General features: G+C 42.3%; 1 protein-coding gene across 1 annotated transcript in view; it reads left to right on the top strand.

Moving 5' to 3' along the window:
- The window catches only part of papolg (poly(A) polymerase gamma), a 51,209-nt gene that overhangs the window by 15,280 nt on the left and 11,235 nt on the right, over nucleotides 1–24,694 (top strand). Inside the window, exons 9-14 of the mRNA XM_062970210.1 lie at nucleotides 7,766–7,904; nucleotides 12,783–12,855; nucleotides 16,117–16,237; nucleotides 18,618–18,702; nucleotides 21,279–21,332; nucleotides 23,471–23,590. Of these exons, the coding sequence (XP_062826280.1) occupies nucleotides 7,766–7,904; nucleotides 12,783–12,855; nucleotides 16,117–16,237; nucleotides 18,618–18,702; nucleotides 21,279–21,332; nucleotides 23,471–23,590 (592 nt within the window). The remainder of the gene's footprint in view (nucleotides 1–7,765; nucleotides 7,905–12,782; nucleotides 12,856–16,116; nucleotides 16,238–18,617; nucleotides 18,703–21,278; nucleotides 21,333–23,470; nucleotides 23,591–24,694) is intronic.

The following is a 24,694-nucleotide window of genomic DNA, read 5'->3' as shown; positions in this document are numbered from 1 at the left end:
AGGAGATGGCGTCCGTCAAGAAGACGACGGAAGGTCAAGGTCTCAGCACAGGAAAGCACACAAGTCTTCAGGGAAGCGTCCCACACACACACACGAATCCCAAGCGTTTGCCCAGATTACCTTGCCCGACGCAATTTGCAATTGCTCCCAAGCCCCATTTTATGCCAGTTACAAATCCTCATCACTGTCAGCTGTCCTCCTTAACCCGGGCGTTTCCTCATCACTTTCCTCGTCAGAGCTGGAACACCTCTGACTACGCCCAACAGCATCTCCAGCTGTGGATCCCGTCCCATCCCTCCAGCTAAGCCATGGGTCTAATCCTGAAGGTCCCCATTCATCTTCTGTCCCATCATGGCCAGTGGCACCCAATTCCTCCCTTACCCGAGTCCAATCCATCTCGTCCTCCTCTGAGCTAACCAGCCCTTCCTCCATTCTCTCCGTAAACCCTTCGAAAGACTCTTCGTCAGATGGTGCTGCAAATATGTCTCGCAGTCTTTTTCTCTCTCGCTCCTCGAGAGTATCTGACTCTCGAGGAGTCTTACGCCCACGTCTGTCAGTAACAGAGCCATGAGGCTCAATCATAACACTATCCCCTCTCACAAAGGCCTCCTCCCCCGATGGCGGAGAAGTGGCAGTGATACCCTCCGCTATAGCACCACGACGACTAGAGGTATCAAGTTTCAACAGCGAACGATGAAAGACTGGATGGACCTTTAAACTAGACGGTAAACGCAAACGAAACGCAACAGAAGAAATCTTTTTAACGATAGGAAAGGGACCCAAATACCGAGGCGCAAACTTTCCCCCAGCCTGTTTAATATGTTTGGAAGATAACCACACCAAATCCCCTTCTTCCAACTCCTCCCCTGCCTGCCTGTGGCGGTCAGCCTGAGTCTTCTGCGTTGCCTTAGCTTCCAGCAGTAAGCGACGGGCAACATCATGCAATGCAGCCATTTCCGAAGAGCGGTACACAGGGTCCGAAGAGACCACATTGGTCGACGGCGCCACACCTCCCCGTGGGTGAAAACCATAAGTTAGCTCAAACGGCGTATGCTGACTAGACGCGTGCACCGCATTGTTGTAAGCAAACTCCGCCACCGGTAGCCACTTCACCCAAGCCGTGGGTTGATCTAAACAAAAACAACGCAGATACTGCTCTAAGAGCCCATTAACCCGTTCCGACTGTCCATCCGTTTGCGGATGAAAGGCTGAAGAAACGTTTAACTTAGTCCCCAAGCACTCATGGAAGTGTTTCCAAAAGCGTGACACAAATTGCGGAGCCCTATCTGAAATAATCACCTCGGGTGCTCCGTGCAAACGATAGATGTGCTTAGTAAATAGTAAGGCCAACGTAGGGGCCGCCGGAATGGTTGAACAAGGAATAAAATGAGCCAGTTTACTAAATAAATCCACCACCACCCAAATACAAGTATAACCCCCAGACTTAGGCAAATCTGAAATAAAATCCATGGAAATGATTTGCCATGGCCTCTCCGGAACAGGTAGAGACGACAACAACCCTCTAGGGCGCCCAACAGGCGTCTTACTCTGCTGGCAAACGGCGCAGCTGTCACAAAAGCGCAGAATGTCTTGCCGCATCTTTGGCCACCAGTAGCTCCTGGTGATAAGCTGTACGGTCTTGAACCTGCCAAAGTGCCCAGCCATGGGTTCGTCATGGTGGGCTCTAATCACCTCCAACCTGAGGGCCCCCACTGGTACGTAAACCTGCCCCCTACGCACCAATACCCCGTCTTGATCTTGGAGATGCGGCAGTATGGTACGGTTACCTGCTGAGAGCAGCATCAGTTGCTCCTGTGTCCACACATCATCTTTCTGAGCCTCAAGGATCTGGTCATGTAACCCGAGCTCATTATCTACAACACACAGCGAGGCAGTAGGCAAGATGGTCTGACATACTACCTGCTCATTGGTCTTAAATTCTGGCTTGCGGGATAAAGCATCGGCCCGCAAGTTTGCCTTCCCCTCCACGAACTGCACCTTGAAGTTAAACCTGGAGAAAAACAAAGCCCAGCGGATTTGACGCTGGTTTAACTTCTTTGCTGTTTGCAAGTGCTCTAAGTTCTTATGATCAGACCTGACCACGATCTGGTGCCGTGCCCCTTCAAGCCAGTGCCGCCACACCTCAAACGCCACCTTAATCGCCAACAACTCCTTCTCCCATATGGTATAGTTCTGCTCGAAGGGTGTTAGTTGCCGCGAGTAAAATCCACAGGGACGCAAGGTCCCTGAGGAATCCTTCTGAGACAATACAGCCCCCAACGCGTAGCTAGAAGCGTCCGCTTCTACCACGAACGGTTTGTCAACATCAGGATGGGTTAGTATGTTGTCCGATTGAAAACTAGACTTAAGTTGTAGAAACGCCTCGTGAGCTTCCCGCCCCCACACAAATGGCTGTTTCTTGCGCAGAAGCTGCGTCAAAGGTACCGTGAGCTTTGCAAAATTCGGAATAAACTCCCGGTAGTAATTAGCGAAACCTAAGAACCTTTGTACATCCTTCTTAGTCTTCAGCTCCTGCCATGAGTTGACGGCGTCAACCTTATGTGGGTCCATTTTAAGTTCCCTACCTGACACTACATGACCTAGGAACTCCACTTCAGGCACATGAAAGACGCACTTGGAAGCCTTGACGAAAAGCCCATTAGCCCGCAGTCGGTGCAGAACCTGCTTGACATGTTGACGATGTTCTTTCTCGTCCTTAGAAAAAATCAAGATATCATCCAAATAAATCACTAAAAATTGGTCAATTAGGTCCCTGAACACATCGTTCATGAACCTCTGGAAGACCGCAGGAGCATTACAAAGCCCAAAAGGCATGACTCGGAACTCGTGGCATCCGAAACACGTGTTAAATGCCGTCTTCCATTCATCCCCTTCCCGTATACGGATTAAGTTATAGGCCCCCCGCAGGTCAAGCTTGGTAAAGACCTTAGCCCCTTGCACCCTTGATAACAGTTCCGAGATTAAAGGGAGCGGGTACCTATCCCGAATGGTGTATTTGTTTAGGATCCGATAGTCGCAGACCAGCCTAAGTTCCCCAGTCTTTTTGGCTACAAAGAATACTGGTGCCGCAGTTGGAGAACTAGATGGGCGAATAAACCCCTTGGCTAAATTTTCATCTAGAAACTCCCGCAAAGCTTGCCTTTCCGGTACAGTCAAGGCATACAGCCTCCCTGCTGGCAGTTTCGCACCTTCTGCCAACTTGATGGCGCAATCATATGGCCTGTGCGGTGGTAATTTGTCCGCTTCTCTTTTACAAAATACATCAGAGAACTCCCCATACTCAGCAGGCACTCCCTCCATATCAGAATGAGTAACATTTAAAGTGCAACAATCCTGCCTCTTTAAGATCACTTTACGTGTTGCCCAATCTACTTGTGGGTTTACTACAGCTAGCCAATCCATCCCCAGGATCACATCATATCTAGGCAAGCTCGTAATATCCCACACAAACGTTCCCGTTACTCCCTGCACCTCCCACGTTACTGCTGAGGTTTCCTGGTTAACCACCCCAGTCTCCAGCAGTCTCCCATCTGCTCCTTCCACCCACACGTCGCATGCCTTGCGCACTCTAGGAATGCCATGCTTCTTAGCAAACTCAATATCTACATAAGAGACCGTGGCCCCTGAGTCCAGCAGTGCCAAAGTAGAAACAAGTTCCCTTCCCCCAACAGATAATGTAATGGGTACGAAAACATGCTTCCTCCCCTCAGTTGACTGCTTGAGGAGCCCTAGTGCGTTGGACTCACGTCGCACTAGGGCTGGCCTTTTCCCGAAAGCTGAGAAGGTTTCACATTACAATTTTTGGCAAAATGCCCAGCATTCCCACAGTACAAACACAAGCCCAGCTGCCTCCTACGGCTCTTTTCCTCTGTAGACAGCTTTTTAAAGACCCCAAGCTCCATGGGCTCTTCCCCCATCACCACAGGTGCCCTGGTTACATGCATGGGTGGCGCACACATTGCTTTTGAATGTTTACGAGCCTCGAACCTTGCGTCTAAACGCAGCACCTTAGCTACTAAGGCGTCCCAGCTTTCAGCCGGCTCCAAGCGTGCTAATTCATCCTGGAGCATATCACTTAACCCGGCAGTAAATAAAAGCATGAATGCATTTTCCCCCCAATCCAGCTGGTGGCGATACAGGTTAAACTTATTTAAGTAATCCAAAACAGTCCCCTTTCCCTGTTTCAACCGATACAGAGCCCACCCAGCGTTCTCCGTGCGGAGAGGATCCCCAAAAGTATCAGTTAACAACTTTTTGAAATCATTCAAATTGTCCTTGACTGGGTCATTTCCCAAAATTAAATTAGTGGCCCATTGTCCTGCGGGACCGGTCAACAAACTCAAAATAAAGGCCACCTTGCTAGTGTCTGTAGGAAAAGCATGAGCACTGAGCTGAGAAAAATAAAGCTCCACTTGTGCCAAAAAGGTTGGCAACTTGCACCTGGTTCCGTCAAAGCGTTCAGGAGTCAAAACATGTCCTTTCACGGCATGAGCTGTTTGGCTAACGGTAAAAGCCGTTTGCAATTGGTCTAATTTGACCCTTAACTCATCCATCGTCTTCCTGACGGGTTTATTGCTGCAATAAACCTTTTATGGCGTCGGGCAATCTGTCAAGGACAGAACGCCACAAGATTCAAAGTAACAGAGTTTATTAGATTACAGAACTCAAAAATGCCCGTAAAACACAAGGGCCAGGCAATTTTTGCCTTTAGGAGCAAAAAGGGGCAAAAGTAAATGTTCAAAAGATAAACCGGATTAAACCGGAGTTTAATCCGGGTAAAAACAAACTGCTTTCTTCAGCCTGGGTATAAACAAAACGAAAGCCAAGGAACAAAAGATACAAAGAATGCAACTAATTGGCAGCAGATTCCTCTCTGCTGCCAACACTGTTTTTAGAGTAACTTGCGTCGCTCCCACACACACAGCAGACAGGATTCCAACACGAACAAATCAGCCAGGGATTTTAGCAGTAGAGTAGACCAGTTCCGTTCCGTAGATCAAAGCCAGAAGCAGACGTTTGTAGTTTTTCCAAGTCCAAGAAGGGGGGGAAGACAAGCCGTGGTCAGTTCAGTCCGAGTTCTCAAAGCAGGAGATGGCGTCCGTCAAGAAGACGACGGAAGGTCAAGGTCTCAGCACAGGAAAGCACACAAGTCTTCAGGGAAGCGTCCCACACACACACACGAATCCCAAGCGTTTGCCCAGATTACCTTGCCCGACGCAATTTGCAATTGCTCCCAAGCCCCATTTTATGCCAGTTACAAATCCTCATCACTGTCAGCTGTCCTCCTTAACCCGGGCGTTTCCTCATCACTTTCCTCGTCAGAGCTGGAACACCTCTGACTACGCCCAACAGCATCTCCAGCTGTGGATCCCGTCCCATCCCTCCAGCTAAGCCATGGGTCTAATCCTGAAGGTCCCCATTCATCTTCTGTCCCATCATGGCCAGTGGCACCCAATTCCTCCCTTACCCGAGTCCAATCCATCTCGTCCTCCTCTGAGCTAACCAGCCCTTCCTCCATTCTCTCCGTAAACCCTTCGAAAGACTCTTCGTCAGATGGTGCTGCAAATATGTCTCGCAGTCTTTTTCTCTCTCGCTCCTCGAGAGTATCTGACTCTCGAGGAGTCTTACGCCCACGTCTGTCAGTAACAGAGCCATGAGGCTCAATCATAACATTTTTAGTGGTAAAATTAGGTACCTCTGCTTATATTTGGGTCAGTTTATACTCAAGTATATATGGTATATATATATATATTTACATAGTGGCCGTTGCACTTTAGTTTGGAGTTCCCAAATGTTATTGAACAAGAGTTCCCATTTTTTTTATTAACCACCATGCAAACTGGCTATAATGAGAATTGCAACCTGACAGAACTTGTGGCTCTGAGGTTGGGGAAAGCTTAAAGGACATTTTAAACTCTGACATCATATCCACAACCCTTGTATCTAAATTCAGACACCACTATCCTGACTAAACAGAACACACTGCAGTCTTCCAGATGTTACTGTATCACAACTCCCATCAGCGCCAGTCATGATATGTAATGATGAGGAATGCACAAGCTGTAGCCCAGCACCTGGAGGACCACATTAAATGTCATGTGGACTTTAAGTTTGACACATGGTATATGGGAAGCTCTTAAGCAGTGGTTTAGTACGCTTCTGTTATTGTGAGCTAGCTTAAAATTGGTATTTGTGAGCTCTCCAAAATATTGGACTACAGTATATGAAATGTGGGAAATCTAGGATCATATCTCATGATTCTAGTTTAGTCAAAATTGCTTAAGATGGGGAAAGGGAATGTGGAGGCACTATCGGTTGAGGTCTTTCCATTCTGTTTTTGTGTTCCTATCGGGCAAGGTTCTGGATTGGGCGGTGGCCTGCAAATCCAGGGATTTCTGGATGAAATGGATTATCTGGATCCATGCCAGTCTGGTTTCAGACCTGGTCATGGAACGGAGACAGCTTTGGTCGCCTTGGTAGATGGTCTACATAGAGAACTTGACAGAGGTTGACCTGTTGGTTCTTTTGGACCTCTCAGTGGCCTTCAATACCAGCGACCATGATATCCTTCTGGGTTGCCTGGCTGGGATGGGACTTGGAGGCACTGTCCTGCAGTGGCCCCACTCCTTCCTGGAAGGTCGTGCCCAGATGGTGGTGTTGGTGGATGCCTGCTCGACCTCACAACCATTCTCTTGTGAGGTCCCACAGGATTCAGTTCTGTCCCCCGTGTTGTTTTAACATCTACATGAAGCCACTCAGAGCAATCATAAGGACTTTTGGAGTTGAGTGCCAACTGTACGCAGATGACACCCAACTCTAATACTCATTTCCACCAAAAGCCAAGGAAGCAGCCCAAACCGTGAACCGGTTCCTGTCAGCTGTTGTGGACTGGATGAGGACAAACAAATTGAAATTGAATCCAGACAAGACAGAGGTCCTCCCGGTCAGTCAGAAGGCAGATTAGGTATAGGGTGGCAACTTGTGCTGGATGGGGTCACACTCCTGCTGAAGACACAAGTCCGCAATCTGGGGGTCCTCCTGGACTCATCGCTAAGCCTGGAGGCAGTGGCCAGCTGCAACTGTACCTTGAGAAGCGGACTTGGCCATGGTGGTCCATGTCTTGGTTACATCCCATTTAGACTACCGTAACGTGCTCTAAGTGGGACTGCTCTAGAAGAGTGTCCAGAAACTTCAATTAGTTCAGAGATCTGCAGCTCCCTGGGTCCAGGTGATGGACCCAGGATGCATACTACCCCCTTTTTTTCGTGTCAGGAGCAACCTGAGTTGCTTCTGGAGTGAGAGAATTGGCCGTCTGCAAGGACGTTGCCCAGGGGACGCCCGGATGTTTTTATGTTTTACCATCCTTATGGGAGGCTTCTCTCATGTCCCCGCATGGAGCTGGAGCTGATAGAGGGAGCTCATCCACGTTCTCCCCGGGTGGGATTCGATCCTGGCAGCTTTCAGGTCAGCAACCCAACCTTCAAGTCAAGAGGCTTTTATCCCCTAGGCCACCGGCGGCTCCTATACTACCCCCTGCTAAAGCACATGCACTGGCTGCCAATTCCTTTCCGAGCCCGATTCAAGGTGCTGGTTTTGACCTTTTGATCTTGGATACTTTGGCCTTCAGTCTGTCCAAAGGTTAAATGAAAAGTGTACTGTACTTGTTTCTGTTTCTTGCTGGGGTGAGGAAAAAGTAAGTTAATCTGAAACCATCTAATACTGAATGAGAAATATCTGCCTTTAGGACGTGGCATTTATTCCAATATGCTGGGATTTCTTGGAGGCGTTTCTTGGGCCATGCTGGTGGCGAGGACGTGCCAGTTGTATCCAAACGCTTTGGCGTCAACACTGGTCCATAAATTCTTTGTGATCTTTTCAAACTGGTAAGTATCTGATAATAAATTGACTGCAGTGTGGGCTGAACATAGATTATATCTCATCAAAATGTTGGCATTATGACTGGCAAGGAACGCACCCATGAAATTGTCCTGTTTCACAATACAATGCCCTTGGCATTATTCCAAGGAGCTAAAAGCTGGCTATATTAAAAGTGCCTTTCTCTATCATCTGGAGCGGTTCTCTGGAAAGAGTCCATCCTTTAGGAGGGCTTTCAGTACTTGTGCATTATATTCTGAGTTATTAATAGTGTATATTGGCTCATGTTTTCAGGTAAGTAAATTGTGGAGGAGGTATAAGTAGAAATGTGCTGTTCTGAGCGTTACAAGAGCCCTTACTTAAAATAAACATTCCACTGGGCCTGTCCTAATAAGACAAGAGAGCTCTCAAGGATAAAGTTTATTGAGTGCTATATTAGGGATGCGATTGACTATTAGATGCTCACCCTGCATCTTCCCTGAGAAGCCATAGGTTTGAACCCTGCTCCAGGCTAACTATCTTCCTCTATTGGTGGAATGTACTTGGAGTGGGAAATCAGGTTAGAATTGGTATTCCACAGGGAACAATAGTACTATTCCCGAAGATATGTCTCATAAAAGATTGAGCAAGTTTGTTTTTGGCTGCTTTGAAGTGTCGAACACAAACCACTGGATTCCAGTTACAAGAAAAAGACTGTCACACCTCAGGTTAGCTTCACCTTGCTAAAATATACCAGGCATCCCATAATTCCCATCAGAGTCTTCTTGAAACTCATCCTGAACCTGAATCCCATAATTCCCACCAGAGTCATCTTGAAACTCATCCCGAACCTGAATCCCATAATTCCCATCAGAGTCTTCTTGAAACTCATCCTGAACCTGAATCCCATAATTCCCATCAGAGTCCTCTTGAAACTCATCCTGAACCTGAATCCCATAATTCCCACCAGAGTCATCTTGAAACTCATCCTGAACCTGAATCCCATAATTCCCATCAGAGTCCTCTTGAAACTCATCCCGAACCTGAATCCCATAATTCCCATCAGAGTCTTCTTGAAACTCATCCTGAACCTGAATCCCATAATTCCCATCAGAGTCCTCTTGAAACTCATCCTGAACCTGAATCCCATAATTCCCACCAGAGTCATCTTGAAACTCATCCTGAACCTGAATCCCATAATTCCCATCAGAGTCCTCTTGAAACTCATCCTGAACCTGAATCCCATAATTCCCACCAGAGTCCTCTTGAAACTCATCCCGAACCTGAATCCCATAATTCCCATCAGAGTCTTCTTGAAACTCATCCTGAACCTGAATCCCATAATTCCCACCAGAGTCCTCTTGAAACTCATCCCGAACCTGAATCCCATAATTCCCACCAGAGTCCTCTTGAAACTCATCCTGAACCTGAATCCCATAATTCCCATCAGAGTCTTCTTGAAACTCATCCTGAACCTGAATCCCATAATTCCCATCAGAGTCCTCTTGAAACTCATCCTGAACCTGAATCCCATAATTCCCACCAGAGTCATCTTGAAACTCATCCTGAACCTGAATCCCATAATTCCCATCAGAGTCCTCTTGAAACTCATCCTGAACCTGAATCCCATAATTCCCACCAGAGTCCTCTTGAAACTCATCCCGAACCTGAATCCCATAATTCCCATCAGAGTCTTCTTGAAACTCATCCTGAACCTGAATCCCATAATTCCCACCAGAGTCCTCTTGAAACTCATCCCGAACCTGAATCCCATAATTCCCACCAGAGTCATCTTGAAACTCATCCTGAACCTGAATCCCATAATTCCCATCAGAGTCCTCTTGAAACTCATCCTGAACCTGAACCCCATAATTCCCACCAGAGTCATCTTGAAACTCATCCCGAACCTGAATCCCATAATTCCCATCAGTCATCTTGAAACTCATCCTGAACCTGAATCCCATAATTCCCATCAGAGTCCTCTTGAAACTCATCCTGAACCTGAATCCCATAATTCCCACCAGAGTCATCTTGAAACTCATCCCGAACCTGAATCCCATAATTCCCATCAGTCATCTTGAAACTCATCCTGAACCTGAATCCCATAATTCCCATCAGAGTCCTCTTGAAACTCATCCTGAACCTGAATCCCATAATTCCCATCAGAGTCCTCTTGAAACTCATCCTGAACCTGAACCCCATAATTCCCATCAGAGTCCTCTTGAAACTCATCCTGAACCTGAATCCCATAATTCCCATCAGAGTCCTCTTGAAACTCATCCTGAACCTGAACCCCATAATTCCCACCAGAGTCATCTTGAAACTCATCCCGAACCTGAATCCCATAATTCCCATCAGTCATCTTGAAACTCATCCTGAACCTGAATCCCATAATTCCCATCAGAGTCCTCTTGAAACTCATCCTGAACCTGAATCCCATAATTCCCATCAGAGTCCTCTTGAAACTCATCCTGAACCTGAATCCCATAATTCCCACCAGAGTCATCTTGAAACTCATCCCGAACCTGAATCCCATAATTCCCATCAGTCATCTTGAAACTCATCCTGAACCTGAATCCCATAATTCCCATCAGAGTCCTCTTGAAACTCATCCTGAACCTGAATCCCATAATTCCCATCAGAGTCCTCTTGAAACTCATCCTGAACCTGAATCCCATAATTCCCATCAGAGTCCTCTTGAAACTCATCCTGAACCTGAACCCCATAATTCCCACCAGAGTCATCTTGAAACTCATCCCGAACCTGAATCCCATAATTCCCATCAGTCATCTTGAAACTCATCCTGAACCTGAATCCCATAATTCCCATCAGAGTCCTCTTGAAACTCATCCTGAACCTGAATCCCATAATTCCCACCAGAGTCATCTTGAAACTCATCCCGAACCTGAATCCCATAATTCCCATCAGTCATCTTGAAACTCATCCTGAACCTGAATCCCATAATTCCCATCAGAGTCCTCTTGAAACTCATCCTGAACCTGAATCCCATAATTCCCACCAGAGTCATCTTGAAACTCATCCCGAACCTGAATCCCATAATTCCCATCAGTCATCTTGAAACTCATCCTGAACCTGAATCCCATAATTCCCACCAGAGTCCTCTTGAAACTCATCCTGAACCTGAATCCCATAATTCCCATCAGAGTCCTCTTGAAACTCATCCTGAACCTGAATCCCATAATTCCCATCAGAGTCCTCTTGAAACTCATCCTGAACCTGAATCCCATAATTCCCATCAGAGTCCTCTTGAAACTCATCCTGAACCTGAATCCCATAATTCCCATCAGAGTCCTCTTGAAACTCATCCTGAACCTGAACCCCATAATTCCCACCAGAGTCATCTTGAAACTCATCCCGAACCTGAATCCCATAATTCCCATCAGTCATCTTGAAACTCATCCTGAACCTGAATCCCATAATTCCCATCAGAGTCCTCTTGAAACTCATCCTGAACCTGAATCCCATAATTCCCACCAGAGTCATCTTGAAACTCATCCCGAACCTGAATCCCATAATTCCCATCAGTCATCTTGAAACTCATCCTGAACCTGAATCCCATAATTCCCATCAGAGTCCTCTTGAAACTCATCCTGAACCTGAATCCCATAATTCCCACCAGAGTCATCTTGAAACTCATCCCGAACCTGAATCCCATAATTCCCATCAGAGTCCTCTTGAAACTCATCCTGAACCTGAATCCCATAATTCCTATCAGAGTCATCTTGAAACTCATCCTGAACCTGAATCCCTTCATCTTGAACCTGTATCCCAAAAGTCTCATCAGAGTCACTCTGAGGCTGAGTCACAACAAAGACATCCCACTTAAACTTTAGGAAGAATTTCATGGGCATAAAAGCTATTTGACAATGAAATCCACTGCCTCAGAGGCTGGTAGACTCTCCTTGTTTTTTAGACGGAGGTTGAGTAGCCATCTCATCAGAGGTAATTTAACGCTATGCTCCAGCATGGCAGGGGATTGGACTAGATGGCCCTTATAGTCATGTCCAATTTCATGGTGCTGCACATGTCTATTTATACCAAACGTGGCAAATTTCAGCCCTGCGGGTGTTTTGGGCTTCAACTCCCACAATTTGTGGAAGTTGAAGTCCAAAAATCCTGGAGGGCTGAAGTTTGCCCATGACTGGTCTATACTTTGTCAGACTATCAGCATAAGTGAGAATGAAGGCATTGTACTTGTGACTGTGTGTAGATATCTGCAGAAATAGGGAGATATTGGGTTGTTGTATGTTTTCCGGGCTGTATGGCCATGTTCCTGAAGTATTCTCTCCTGACATTTTGCCCACATCTATGGCAGGCATCCTCAGGTTGTGAGGTATGGAGAATAATAATAATAATTATTATTATTATTATTATTATTATTTTTATACCCCGCCCCATCTCCCCAATGGGGACTCGGAGCGGCTTACATGAGGACCAAGCCCGAAAACATACAACAATAAAATGATAAAACAATTATTCCAACAGTAAAACATCAATATCAATAAAACCATCATAGTAATCAACATATAGCATAAAATATTAAAAGCAGGAGAGTAAAACAAGAATCTGGGCCAAAGTGCAAAATATATCAAAATGGGAGAGGTAGTTTCTCAGTAAAGTGCAAAACTTGCTTATATGGAGAAACTTGCATCTATGGATGCCTGCCATAGATGTGGGCGAAACGTCAGGAGAGAATACTTCGAGAACATGGCCAGACAGCCCGGAAAACATACAACAACCCTGTGATCCCGGCCATGAAAGCCTTTGACAACATAGGGAGATATTCCTAGACTGCAGTGGACATCATGTGCCTAGCAAAAGGCTAGAAGGACTATCGGTGTTTGTCTACACATCTGCAGCCGATGTGACTCATCTTTCTCTTTCAGGGAATGGCCCAATCCTGTCTTATTGAAAGAACCTGAAGAGAGCAATCTCAACTTGCCTGTTTGGGACCCCAGGGTTTGTACAATATGCATATACATTCCTGCCGCCCTTGATGGGGACTCTGTTTTGGGCTGCTGCCTTCCTGAACTGAAAGTAAAATCTAGAACTTGCATAGTTTCCTTTGTTGGACAAGCCCCAGCATCATTGCCTTCCTGGCATGGCTGATGCTTGGAGAGATGCTAGGAGATTCTTAGAGTTGTCCCAAAAGGTACTGTTTCCAAATTAGTGGAATTTCCAAGTACTGTATATACTCGAGTATAAGCCTAGTTTTTCAGCCCTCTTTTTAAGACTGAAAAAGCCCCCCTCGGCTTATACTCGGGTGAGGGTCCTGGTTGGCTTATATTTGGGTCAGCTTATACTTAAGAATATATGGTACATTTATTATTTTTCTCTATTATTACTGGTATTATTACATTTATTATTTTTCTCTATTACTGATGCTACTATTACATTTATTTTACTCTATTTTTATTATTATTAATACATTTATTATTTCACTCTGATCTTATTATTATTGCACTTGTTATTTTACTCTATTTATTATTGCTTGTATTATTTTCCTGTATTATTTTTTATTATTATTATTATTATTATTATTACATGCATTATTTTACTCTGTTAATATTAAAAGGATACATAAGTACAGTTACATTGAAGAAGATGAGAATAATGATTTGATCAGAGTTGGACAGTCTTATCTTAAATTTGAGCTTTATGTAAATATTCAAAAACATTTAACCTACTGATGCCTCAATTAATGTAATTGTATTGGTATCTATTTTTATTTCTGAAATTTACCATCCTCGGCTTACAATGGAGTCAATGTTTCCCCAGTTTTTTTGTGGTAAAATTAGGCTTATATTTGGGTCGGCTTATACTCGAGTATATACAGTAATTGCTTGGACAGGGAAATAGATATGCTTAGCTTGGAGAAGAGGAAATTGAGAGTTGACATATTAGCCATATTGAAATAACAGAAGAGATGTCATGTTGAACGTGATGTAATTTTTTTTCTGCTGCTCCAAACACCAGAATGCAAACCAGTGGAGTTCAAGCTACAAGAATAAAGTTTCCTCCTAAATCAGGCATGGGTAAACTTCGACCCTCCAGGTGTTTTGTACTTCAACTCCCACAATTCCTAACAGCCTACTGGCTGTTAGGAATTGTGGGAGCTGAAGTCCAAAACACCCGGAGGACCTAAGTTTGCCCATTCCTGACCTAAATGTTAGGAACTTATTTAAGAGTTGTTCCATAATGTATTGGAGTATCTCAGAGAGTGGCAGATTCTCCTTTAGAGGTTTTTAAATAGAGCTTGGATGGCCATCTGTTGGGAATGCTTTAATTGTATATCCCTGCATGTCAGGGTGTTAGACTCCATGGCCCATTTGGCCCATTCTAGTTCTGAGAGCCAATGAACCACACCTCTTCATCTTGCCCAAAATATTTGTGTCTTTTGATGGACTTCCATGCAATGAATTAATTTCACCCTGAGCAGAGATATAGTGGGAGAGAGCAGAATCTTCTGATGCTGATTGTTTTTGCACAGAGGTCTGTGTTCCTTATCAATATACTACAGTAGAGTCTCACTTATCCAAGACTTGCTTATCCAAGGTTCTGGATTATCCAAGGCATTTTTATAGTCAATGTTTTCGATATTGTCAGAGTAATTCGCAGTGCAGCAGCAGTTGGATGGGGTTAGTGGAACGCAGAATGAAGAGACACCCAGAGACGTTAGTAAAACTACAGTAGAGTCTCACTTATCCAACATAAACGGGCTGGCAGAATGTTGGATAAGCGAATATGTTGGATAATAAGGAAGGATTAAGGAGAAGCCTATTAAACATCAAATTAGGTTATGATTTTACAAATTAAGCACCAAAACATCATGTTATACAACAAATCTGGCAGAAAAAGTAGTTCAATATGCAGTAATGTTATGTAGTAATTACTGTATTTATGAATTTCGCCTCAAAATATCATGATATATTGAAAACATTGACTACAAAAATGCGTTGGATAATCCAGCACGTTGGATAAACGAGTGTTGGATAAGTGAGACTCTACTGTATATACAAAGTTTTACTATACAAGACAAACAGGCTTGCAGACAATAGACACAGGACTCTCACTCTAGGCAGACAGAACAGAACTGATGCAATCAGTAATGCACAAACACTTGTGTCTGGACACTCCCCAGTTCCAGCCACACATCAAGGTCATCACAGCTTCTCAGTAATTAACTCTTTCCAGACTAGGACGCGGAACAATGGCTTCAAACTACAGGAAAGGAGATTCCACCTGAACATCAGGAAGAACTTCCTCACTGTGAGAGCTGTTCGATAGTGGAACTCTCTCCCCGGGGCTGTGGTGGAGGCTCCTTCCTTGGAGGCTTTTAAGCAGAGGCTGGATGGCCATCTGTCGGGGGTGCTTTGAATGCGATTTCCTGCTTCTTAGCAGGGGGTTGGACTAGATGGCCCATGTGGTCTCTTCCAACTCTACTATTCTATGATTCTATGATTCTATGACTATAGCACACTCTGGTTGATGCAATCAGTATGCAATACAAACCAAGACACAGATTGCATTTAAACACTATCAATACACAAATCCCACATTAACAGATATATCATGATATTTTGGTATTAAATTCGTAAATACAGTAATTACAACATAACATTACTGCGTATTGAACTACTTTTTCTGTCAAATTTGTTGTATAACATGATGTTTTGGTGCTTAATTTGTAAAATCATAACCTCATTTGATGTTTAATAGGCTTTTCCTTAATCCCGCCTTATTATCCAAGATATTCGCTTATCCAAGGTTCTGCTGGCCCATTTAGCTTGGATAAGTGAGACTCTACTGTAGTGCCTTGCATTTTGCATGTTTCTATATTTTTTCAGGGTGATTGTTGTAATCCAATTTCTAAGTAGAATTTAGCAAACTTGATTTTGTGGGCTACAGCTCACAGTTACTATGTTAACGGAAAAATCTGTTAGTTGCAATAAAAAAGCAATTTTTTTTAAGCAGATTATAAACTGTAGTAAACAGGTGCTGCCCTTGTGTCTTATATTACCGCCTAATGCTTTTTTAGGCATCACTTTTTCTAAGCACTGAAAGCATGCATTGAACATTGTCCTTGGAATCAGGTCAAAGTTTGTAAAGTTGGTCTGTTGTTTGGTCATAGCCAGTCATTTAATTCATAAATGGGAGCTGGGTCTAATTACGTCTCACTACTATGCTTCAACAGCTTTTTTTCCCCATTGTATGCCACAGGTAAATCCATCTGACCGGTATCATTTGATGCCCATCATCACCCCAGCTTACCCTCAGCAGAATTCAACTTACAATGTGTCCACTTCAACCCGAGCCATAATGGTAGAAGAATTCAAACACGGTAAGCCAATCAGTTCTTCCTATTTCATTGGTGGCTATGCTTAAAATTCACTGATATAAGTACTGTATATTCTCTAGTATAAGCCTAGTTTTTCAGCCCTTTTTTAAGACTGAAAAAGCCCCCCCCCCCCCCTCGGCATATACTCGGGTGAGGGTCCTGGTTGGCTTATATTTGGGTCATCTTATACTCAAGAATATATGGTACATTTATTATTTTTCTCCATTATTATTGGTATTAGTACATTTATTATTTTTCTCTATTATTGTTGCTACATTTATTATTTCACTCTGATCTCATTATTATTATTGCATTTATTATTTTACTCTATTTAGTATGACTTGTATTATTTTCCAGTATTTATTATTATTATTATTACATGTATAATTTTACTCTATTATTATTAAAAGAATACATAAGCACATTTACATTGAAGAAGATGAGAATAATGATTTGATCAGAGTTGGACAGTCTTTATCTTAAATTTGAGCTTTATGTAAATATTCAAAAACATTTAACCTACTGATGCCTCAATTAATGTGATTTTATTGGTATCTATTTTTATTTCTGAAATTTACCACCCTCGGTTTATACTGGAGTCGTTGTTTTCCCTTTTTTTGTGGTAAAATTAGGTGCCTTGGCTTATATTCGGGTCGGCTTTTACTCGAGTATATATGGTAGTTGCCTTGTATCCTGGGCTTTCTATGATGGTCTTTTGATTGAGAATCGTTTTTAACATACACTATGTCATAAAAAGTATGTTAGACTTTATTTATGACTGCAAGTCACAATAAGCAGATTCCGAAGGGATATCTTTTCTAAGAAATTTGTTAGGAGAGCTTACAAGAGGTGGAAGTTGAGAAAGGGGAAGTATTGAAATGCACGCAAAGCAGCTGCTGCATTCGTCACTCTGCCTATTTCTAACAACATCTAGTTCAACACATGATGTGGCTTTATGACATGTTGCGTTTTTCAAGCTCTACCTCAGGGATCCCCAAACTAAGGCCCTCCAAGATCATTTGCCTGGCCCACGCCTTCAGTTCTAGACTTAGGCTTGCCCAAAGTCTGAAATGACTTGAAGGCACACAACAACAACAGTCCTAATTAACTTGACTGTCTCATTGGGCAGAAGCAGGCCCACACTTCCCATTGAAATCCTGATAGGTTTATATTGGTTAAAATTGTTTTTATTTTTAAATATTGTATTGTTCATTCATTTACTAATTTTGTGCTATGGTAATAATATAATATATTGTGTATACAAATAATATTGATAAGTATTATATTGTATTACATTATAATAATAATATTATTTATTTATTTATTACAGTATTTCTACCCTGCCCTTCTCACTTGGTAGGGGACTCAGGGTGGCTAATAATAATACTACAATGTATTAATATTGTATAATATTATAATACTATATATATATATATATATATATATATATATAGTAATATTACTAATAATAATATGGTATAGTGATTTAGTACAATATAGTAATATATAATGCTAATATTGTGCTATGCTAATCTATATATATAAAAGGGTAATGAAATTTCGGCCTAGGACAAAACAACAAAACTACACATCCCAGAAACACTAAACTTGGAAGCACAACCCCTCATCCATGCCTCTACATTCATACAACAAAAAGCTCCAGCTCCTCCAGAAAACGGCCAGGCTTTGAGACTGCAAGGCTATTCACTGCTATTCCACCTGGCCAACAAAGGATTCCCATAAGCCACAACAACGCGTGGCCGGGCAAAGCTAGTAATATAATATATTGTATGTACATACAACTTGTAAGCCGCTCTGAGTTCCCTTCGGGGTGAGTATAAATGTAGCAAATAAATAAATAAATAAATGATTGTTGTTGGGGAGTTTTTTGCACTACAAATAAGACATGGGCAGTATGCATAGGATTTTTTTTTTCCAATTGATAATTCGGCCCCTCAACAATCTGAGAGACCATGAACTGGCCCTCCACTTTAAAAGTTTGAGGACCCCCGCTCTACCTCTTATTAGGCAGACAGACCTATACTGTGATCAGACCTAAATGTAATCATCATGGTGGTGGCCCCATGACTTGTTTCATCCAAAGTGGGAGTCACAAATCAGGCCATGTCACATTAGCGTTGAATGGAGGAGGAAGGTAGAGATACTTGAAGCTGAAAGAACTGCCTGTGGTTCTTGATGGGAATCCAGAAGTTGAGAACTTCTAGTTTCCAGTTTCAGTGCCCTGACTTTGTAACAGGTGACCTTTCTGTTCCTTTCTAAACTCACAGTCCGATGGTTCTGGGGAAATACCCCAACAGTTCCTTATTCAGATCTGCCAAAGTTTGTCATACATTATTTAAAGAATGGCCTTGTGTTTCAACAGGTCTCGTGGTTGCAGATGAGATTTTTCAAGGAAAGTCGGACTGGCCAAAGCTACTGGAACCACCCAATTTTTTCCAAAAATACAAGTAACTAGTATTTCAAAATTCGTTTTAAGTGACCTTTAGGCACATAAGTCGTCCATTAAAGTGTTTTTTTTAAAAAAAAATGTGTAAAGTATTACACATTGGAATACAGTAGAGTCTCGCTTATCCAATATAAACGGGCCGGCAGAACGTTGGATAAGTGAAAATGTTGGATAATAAGGTAGGATTAAGGAAAAGCCTATTAAACGTCAAATTACATTATGATTTTACAAATTAAGCACCAAAATAGGAGCCTCCGGTGGCCTAGGGGATAAAAGCCTTGTGACTTGAAGGTTGGGTTTGCTGACCTGAAGGCTGCCAGGTTCGAATCCCACCTGGGGAGAGCACGGATGAGCTCCCTCTATCAGCTCCAGCTCCATGCAGGGACATGAGAGAAGCCTCCCACAAGGATGGTAAAAACATCAAAACATCCGGGCGTCCGCTGGGCAACGTCCTTGCAGACGGCTAATTCTCTCACTCCAGAAGCAACTCTGGTTACGCCTGACACGAAAAAGAAAAAGCACCAAAATATTATGTTTTACAACAAATTGACAGAAAAAGCAGTTCAATGCATGGTAACGTTATGTAGTAATTGCTGTATTTACAAATTTGGCACCAAAACATCACAATGTATTGAAAACATTTGACTACAAAAACATTGGCTACTAACATATTGATTACAAATAAAGGTAGAATTGCATAAAAATGAACTTACAGTAACAATATTGTCGAAAGTTAAATACGTAAAAAGTTCAGTCCTTGTTGCCTAGAGAGACAGCTGTGGATCCAGACGGGAGGCAGACTGCGTTGGATAATCCAGAACGTCGGATAATCCAGAACATTGGATAAGCAAGACTCTATTGGAATTGGAATAATAACGTAGAGGGCATTCTTTATGAAAACACATTTAACAATAATAGATCAAAACTTGACACAGATTTTTAAAGAGGCATTTGCCAGGTGATGCGGGGTGGAGAAGAGCCATTTGGATAGCCCTATTAGTCAGCTGCAAGAAAAGGGCTTCGTTACTGAACTAATTACAGGCAGTCCCCAAGTTGCAAACAAGATAGGTTCTGTCACTCATATATATAAGCTTTGGATAGCATAGGGAAAGATTAACACACCTGTGGTGTTTTGATTTGCTGTCTGGGCCCCTGTTTAGAAGATTCTATCTCACTTTCTGTTCCTGTGATAATTAGATTTTGGGGAAAAAAATGGCTTGTTGTGGAAACAAGGATTGGTGAGAAAGCTTCAGTGGATGCACCTTTTCCACATGATAATAACTCTTCCAGGAGTGTATTTCCCTTCCTAAGGCTAGATTTCTCTCACTTCCTGTTGTCTCACTCCCGTTCTTAACTACAATTCATATGTAAGTCAGATATTTGTAACTTCGGGACTTTCTGTATACATAACACTAAATATCAAAATCTGAAAAATGTCTGTTCCTGGTTTGAAAGTGTTATTTCCTGTTTAATTGTGCTGAATCTACTTTGAAAGTAGTTGTTCTACTCCAGAAACTTTGTTTTTGTGGCTGCCGCAAACTATAGGACCAGGCTGTGGCGCAGCTGGTTAGTAGCCAGCTTCACTAAATCACTACTGACTGAGAGGTCATGAGTTTGAAGCCAGCCCAGGTCGGAGTGAGCTCCTGACCATTAAATAGTCTAGCTTGCTGTTGACCTATGCAATCCAAAAGACAGTTGCATCTGTCAAGTAGGAAATTTAGGTACCACAATAATAATAATAATAATAATAATAATAATAATAATAATAATAATAATAATAATAATAATTTAATTTTTTTTCCTATCCCACCACCATCTTCCCGAAGGGACTTGGGGCAGCTAACATGTGGCGATGCCCAAAACAAAACAGAATAAAGCAATTACAATGAATATCAAAACAAAACAGTAATAACATAAATAAAAGAAAATAAAAGATTTAAACATTTTAAAAATACAATAAAACACATCAAATCAATAATAATACTTTAATTTTTAATTTTTATTTTTTTATGCGGGGAGGCTAATGTAACTAATTTACGACACCATAAAACCTTCCAGCAGCATGCGGAAGAATGAGGAAATACTCCATCAAGGACTCGGTGTCATAAATGGACGGTGAGGCAGCGGCTCCCCTTGTGGCCAGAGTCAAGCAGACCCTCATGAAGCCAGAAGCTGGAATGTTAAATTGCTTCTGTGTCTGTCTCTATATGCCGTATGTCTAATGACATTGAATGTTTGCCATGTATGTGTGCATTGTGATCCGCCCTGAATCCCCTTCAGGCTGAGAAGGGCAAAATATAAATACTGTAAATAAAAATAAATAAAAATAAAATATATTGAATTGGTTGAGACTCTTATGAGATATTCAGTGAAAATCAATAACAAAATGTGCTGTAGGATGCCCCACGAAAACAAAGTTTTGGCAGTTTAATGAACTTTTCCCATGTTTTTATGATAGAACCAATTAGGAAATGACATTGATAACCCAGGAACAACAATCGTGTTACATAGTGTAATATGTTGTCTGTAACTAGTTATTTCTGTGCTATGAGAAGACATAGGAACCTCTATTTCCAGGCATTACATCGTCCTGACGGCCAGTTCCTCCACTGAAGAGCACCATTTGGAATGGTAAGTTAAAAATGAATTTAATATTGTTTGCATTGAGAATTGTCCATTTAAAGCGTTACTTTTCTTGACATCGTTGATACCACTGTATGCTTGTTTTATATCTGTGAGCCGCCCCGAGTCCCTCTGGGGAGATGGTGGCGGGGTATAAAAATAAAATTATTATTTTATTATGTCACAGCAAACAAGATAGATATGCTGGATTTCGTATCACAAAATCACAAGTCGAACACTTCCCAAGTGTCTAGGAGTGTGTGATGTATTTTCGGATGATGCTTGCAGATCCCAGTAGGGTGGCCTTTTGCAGTTGGCAGATCGTAATTTTGTCAATACCTTTTGTTTCCAAATGCTGGCTGAGATCTTTTGGAACGGCACCCAATGTGCCCATCACCACCGGGACCACCTGCACTGGTTTCTGTCAGAGTCTATTATTATTATTATTATTATTATTATTATTATCATCATCATCATCATCATTATTATTTATCTTTTTCAAGATTGTTTTATTGCAGCATGTGAATATTTCAAATCAAGCTCTGGTATTTTCTTATCTGTTGTTTATTGCTATGGTTTTAATGTTGCTTTTTTTTTTTACTTACAACCATTAGTCTTTATTTTATGGCATGTATATTTTTATGGCTACAATAAATAAACAAATCTTTAACGTGAAAAAGAGCAAGAAAAGTGCTGCCGGCTATGTTGCGCTTGCCAGCATAGACTTCTGAATTTCCCTTCTGTCTCTTGCATTTTGCTTCTTTGCCACTTGATGTCGCATTTCAACTAAATAGCTGATGATTGCTCTACAGGTCTTCAGTAAAACTGTTAACTGGTTTTATACAAACACATACATATATAACTGAATGAATAAACAACAATGCATACTTCTGAATCGTTTGAAACTTTTTAACACTTTAGCCAGTCCTTTAACTTAAGAAATTGTTTGATATGCTTATTTTTTATTTATTGTATCAGAAGCAAATTGAGAATACAGTTATAATGTATAGAAAAACCACAAACAAAGTTAAAAACTTAGCATTAGACTAAATTTCTTTTGACCAGAAGCTGGCCACTTGGAGTGCCTCTGGTATCAATGTGAGAAGGTTCTCCATTATGCATGTGGCAGAGCTCAATCTACATTGAAATGTGTGGTCCGTGGTTTGCTTAGTTCAGAGCCTTCCAAGTCGCCCAGTATTCTGTGTGCCCAGGAGAGAGTTTCTCATCCGGTCCCAGCCACTGATTGAGGTTCTGGGTTTTAGCCTGCCACTTTTGGACTCTCGCTTGCTAAGGTGTTCATGCAAGTATCTCTGTAGATCTTAGAAAACTATTTCTTGATTTAAGGCAATGGTTCTCAACCTGTGAGTCCCCAGATGTTTTAGCCTCCAGCTCCCAGAAATCCTAACAGCTGGTAAACTGGCTGGAATTTCTTGGAGTTGTAGGCCAAAACACCTGGGGACCCACAGGTTGAGAACCACTGATTTAAGGCGCTGGCATGCTGGCTGATATCTGAACAGAGGATGTGCCAGAGATGTGAGTGCCTTGGTCTTTTCATTACAGGCTGCTACTTCCCGACGGATGTCAGGTAGTATAATATTGGTGAAATGGTATAATTTCTCCAGTGGTGTAGGGCTTAGACATCCTTGATAATGTGGCATGTCTCATTAAGAGCCACATCCACTGTTTTAACGTGGTGAGATGTATTTCTCACTGGGCATGCGTATTCAGCAGCAGAGTAGCAAAATGCAAAGGCAAATGTCTTCACTGTGTCTGGTTGTGATCCCCAGGTTGTGCCAGTCAGCGTTCGTATGATATTATTTCTAGCACCCACTTTTTGTTTGATATTCAAGCAATGCTCCAGTGGGATTCCTTCCTAGGTGATCCTCAGCCCTTGAGATGCTTGTCTGTTCTTAAGATAAAAAGCACATGTCTGTATTTTAGATGGATTAGAAATCAGCTGGTTTTGCCTGTAATAGGCAGTAAGAGAACCTAAAGCTTCAGAGAGCTTCTGTTCAACCATTTCAAAGCTCCCTGCTTGTTTGATATGTTTATAACCGTTCTATTTCTAACACTGTTCTAAATTTCTCATGCTGGTTTATTATATTTCTGGATCTGTTCTAATAAATACAAATATTCCTTCTTGTAAGGGTCGGCCTAGTAGAATCTAAAATCCGTGTACTTGTTGGAAACCTGGAGCGGAATGAATTCATTACCCTCGCACATGTCAATCCTCAGTCCTTTCCTGGGAATAGGACGCAGCCTAAAGAGTGAGTTAATACTAAATGAACTCTGATGCATGAAAATGTAATTGGAGTAATCATTTCCAAAAGATTATTTAGTCTGTTGTAGCAAATAGAATTGTTTTATGGCATTGCAAATATAGTAGTCTTTAAGGTGTCATTTACGGCTCTTTACTAATACTAGGATGTGGCGTTTTGGGAATGACTTGATGGCACACGAAGCAACAACAAAGTTACAGAATGGGATGGGCAAAACAAGATTTCTACCCACCTCAATGAATTTTTTTCTTTGGTCCCTACTTTTCTCATTGCAGTTAACTTAAAACTTGGTTTTAGCCCAGGCCAAAGTTTGCCCATGCATCGTTTACGTTGTAAAGAAAAGTGGTAGGGAGAGAAGGAAAAGCTTGCTTGCCGTGCCCATGATGTCCTTCAGCTGGGCGTCTCTCCCTATTTTTCCGTAACTAATGTTCTTAGCTTTAAAGGGAGAAGATATATAATAATACTAGCTGTGCCCGGCCATGCGTTGCTGTGGCGTTGTCTGGTGGTGTTGGTGAGAAATTGTTGAGCTAGTGGTGGTATTGAATGTCTGTTGTATGGTTGTCTTTATGTTTAGTATGCACACTGAAGTGGATTATATGGCAGTGTGGAGTCAAGATAATCCAGTTCAAAGCAGATAATATAAGATTCTAAATGGGTTATATAGCTGTGTGGAAGGGCCTTGAGTCTACATTGCCATATAATCCAGTTAAAATCTGATAATCTGTGGAAGAGGCCTAAGTGAGGCCTAACTGTGCCTGTCCCCTGGGCTGAGTAGGTTGCTAGGAGACCAAGTGGGCAGAGCTTATCCTTCAAACTGGCAGCAATTGGATAAAAACTATTATTCCTCTCCCTGTAATTAGGACTTTATTTTTCTTTTCCTTTTTGTTGTATCAACCTAGAGGCGTGGATGATGGGTTGTGTTGTCAAATTTCGAGGTTGGGGAGCCTGTAGTTTTGTTGTTTTGTCCACTGCCCTGATGCCATCACCCTTTTATATATATAGATACATAAATAATACTGGAACAAACTTGGGCTGAATCCCTTTCTTGCAACTGTGTTAACATTTTAATTGATGTCTTCTCCTGCGGACTCT

The sequence above is a fragment of the Anolis carolinensis genome, chromosome 1, assembly GCF_035594765.1.
Source record: "Anolis carolinensis isolate JA03-04 chromosome 1, rAnoCar3.1.pri, whole genome shotgun sequence".
In the NCBI taxonomy this organism is placed as follows: Eukaryota; Metazoa; Chordata; class Lepidosauria; order Squamata; family Dactyloidae; genus Anolis; species Anolis carolinensis.
This window is presented reverse-complemented; position numbering and strand designations above follow the sequence as displayed.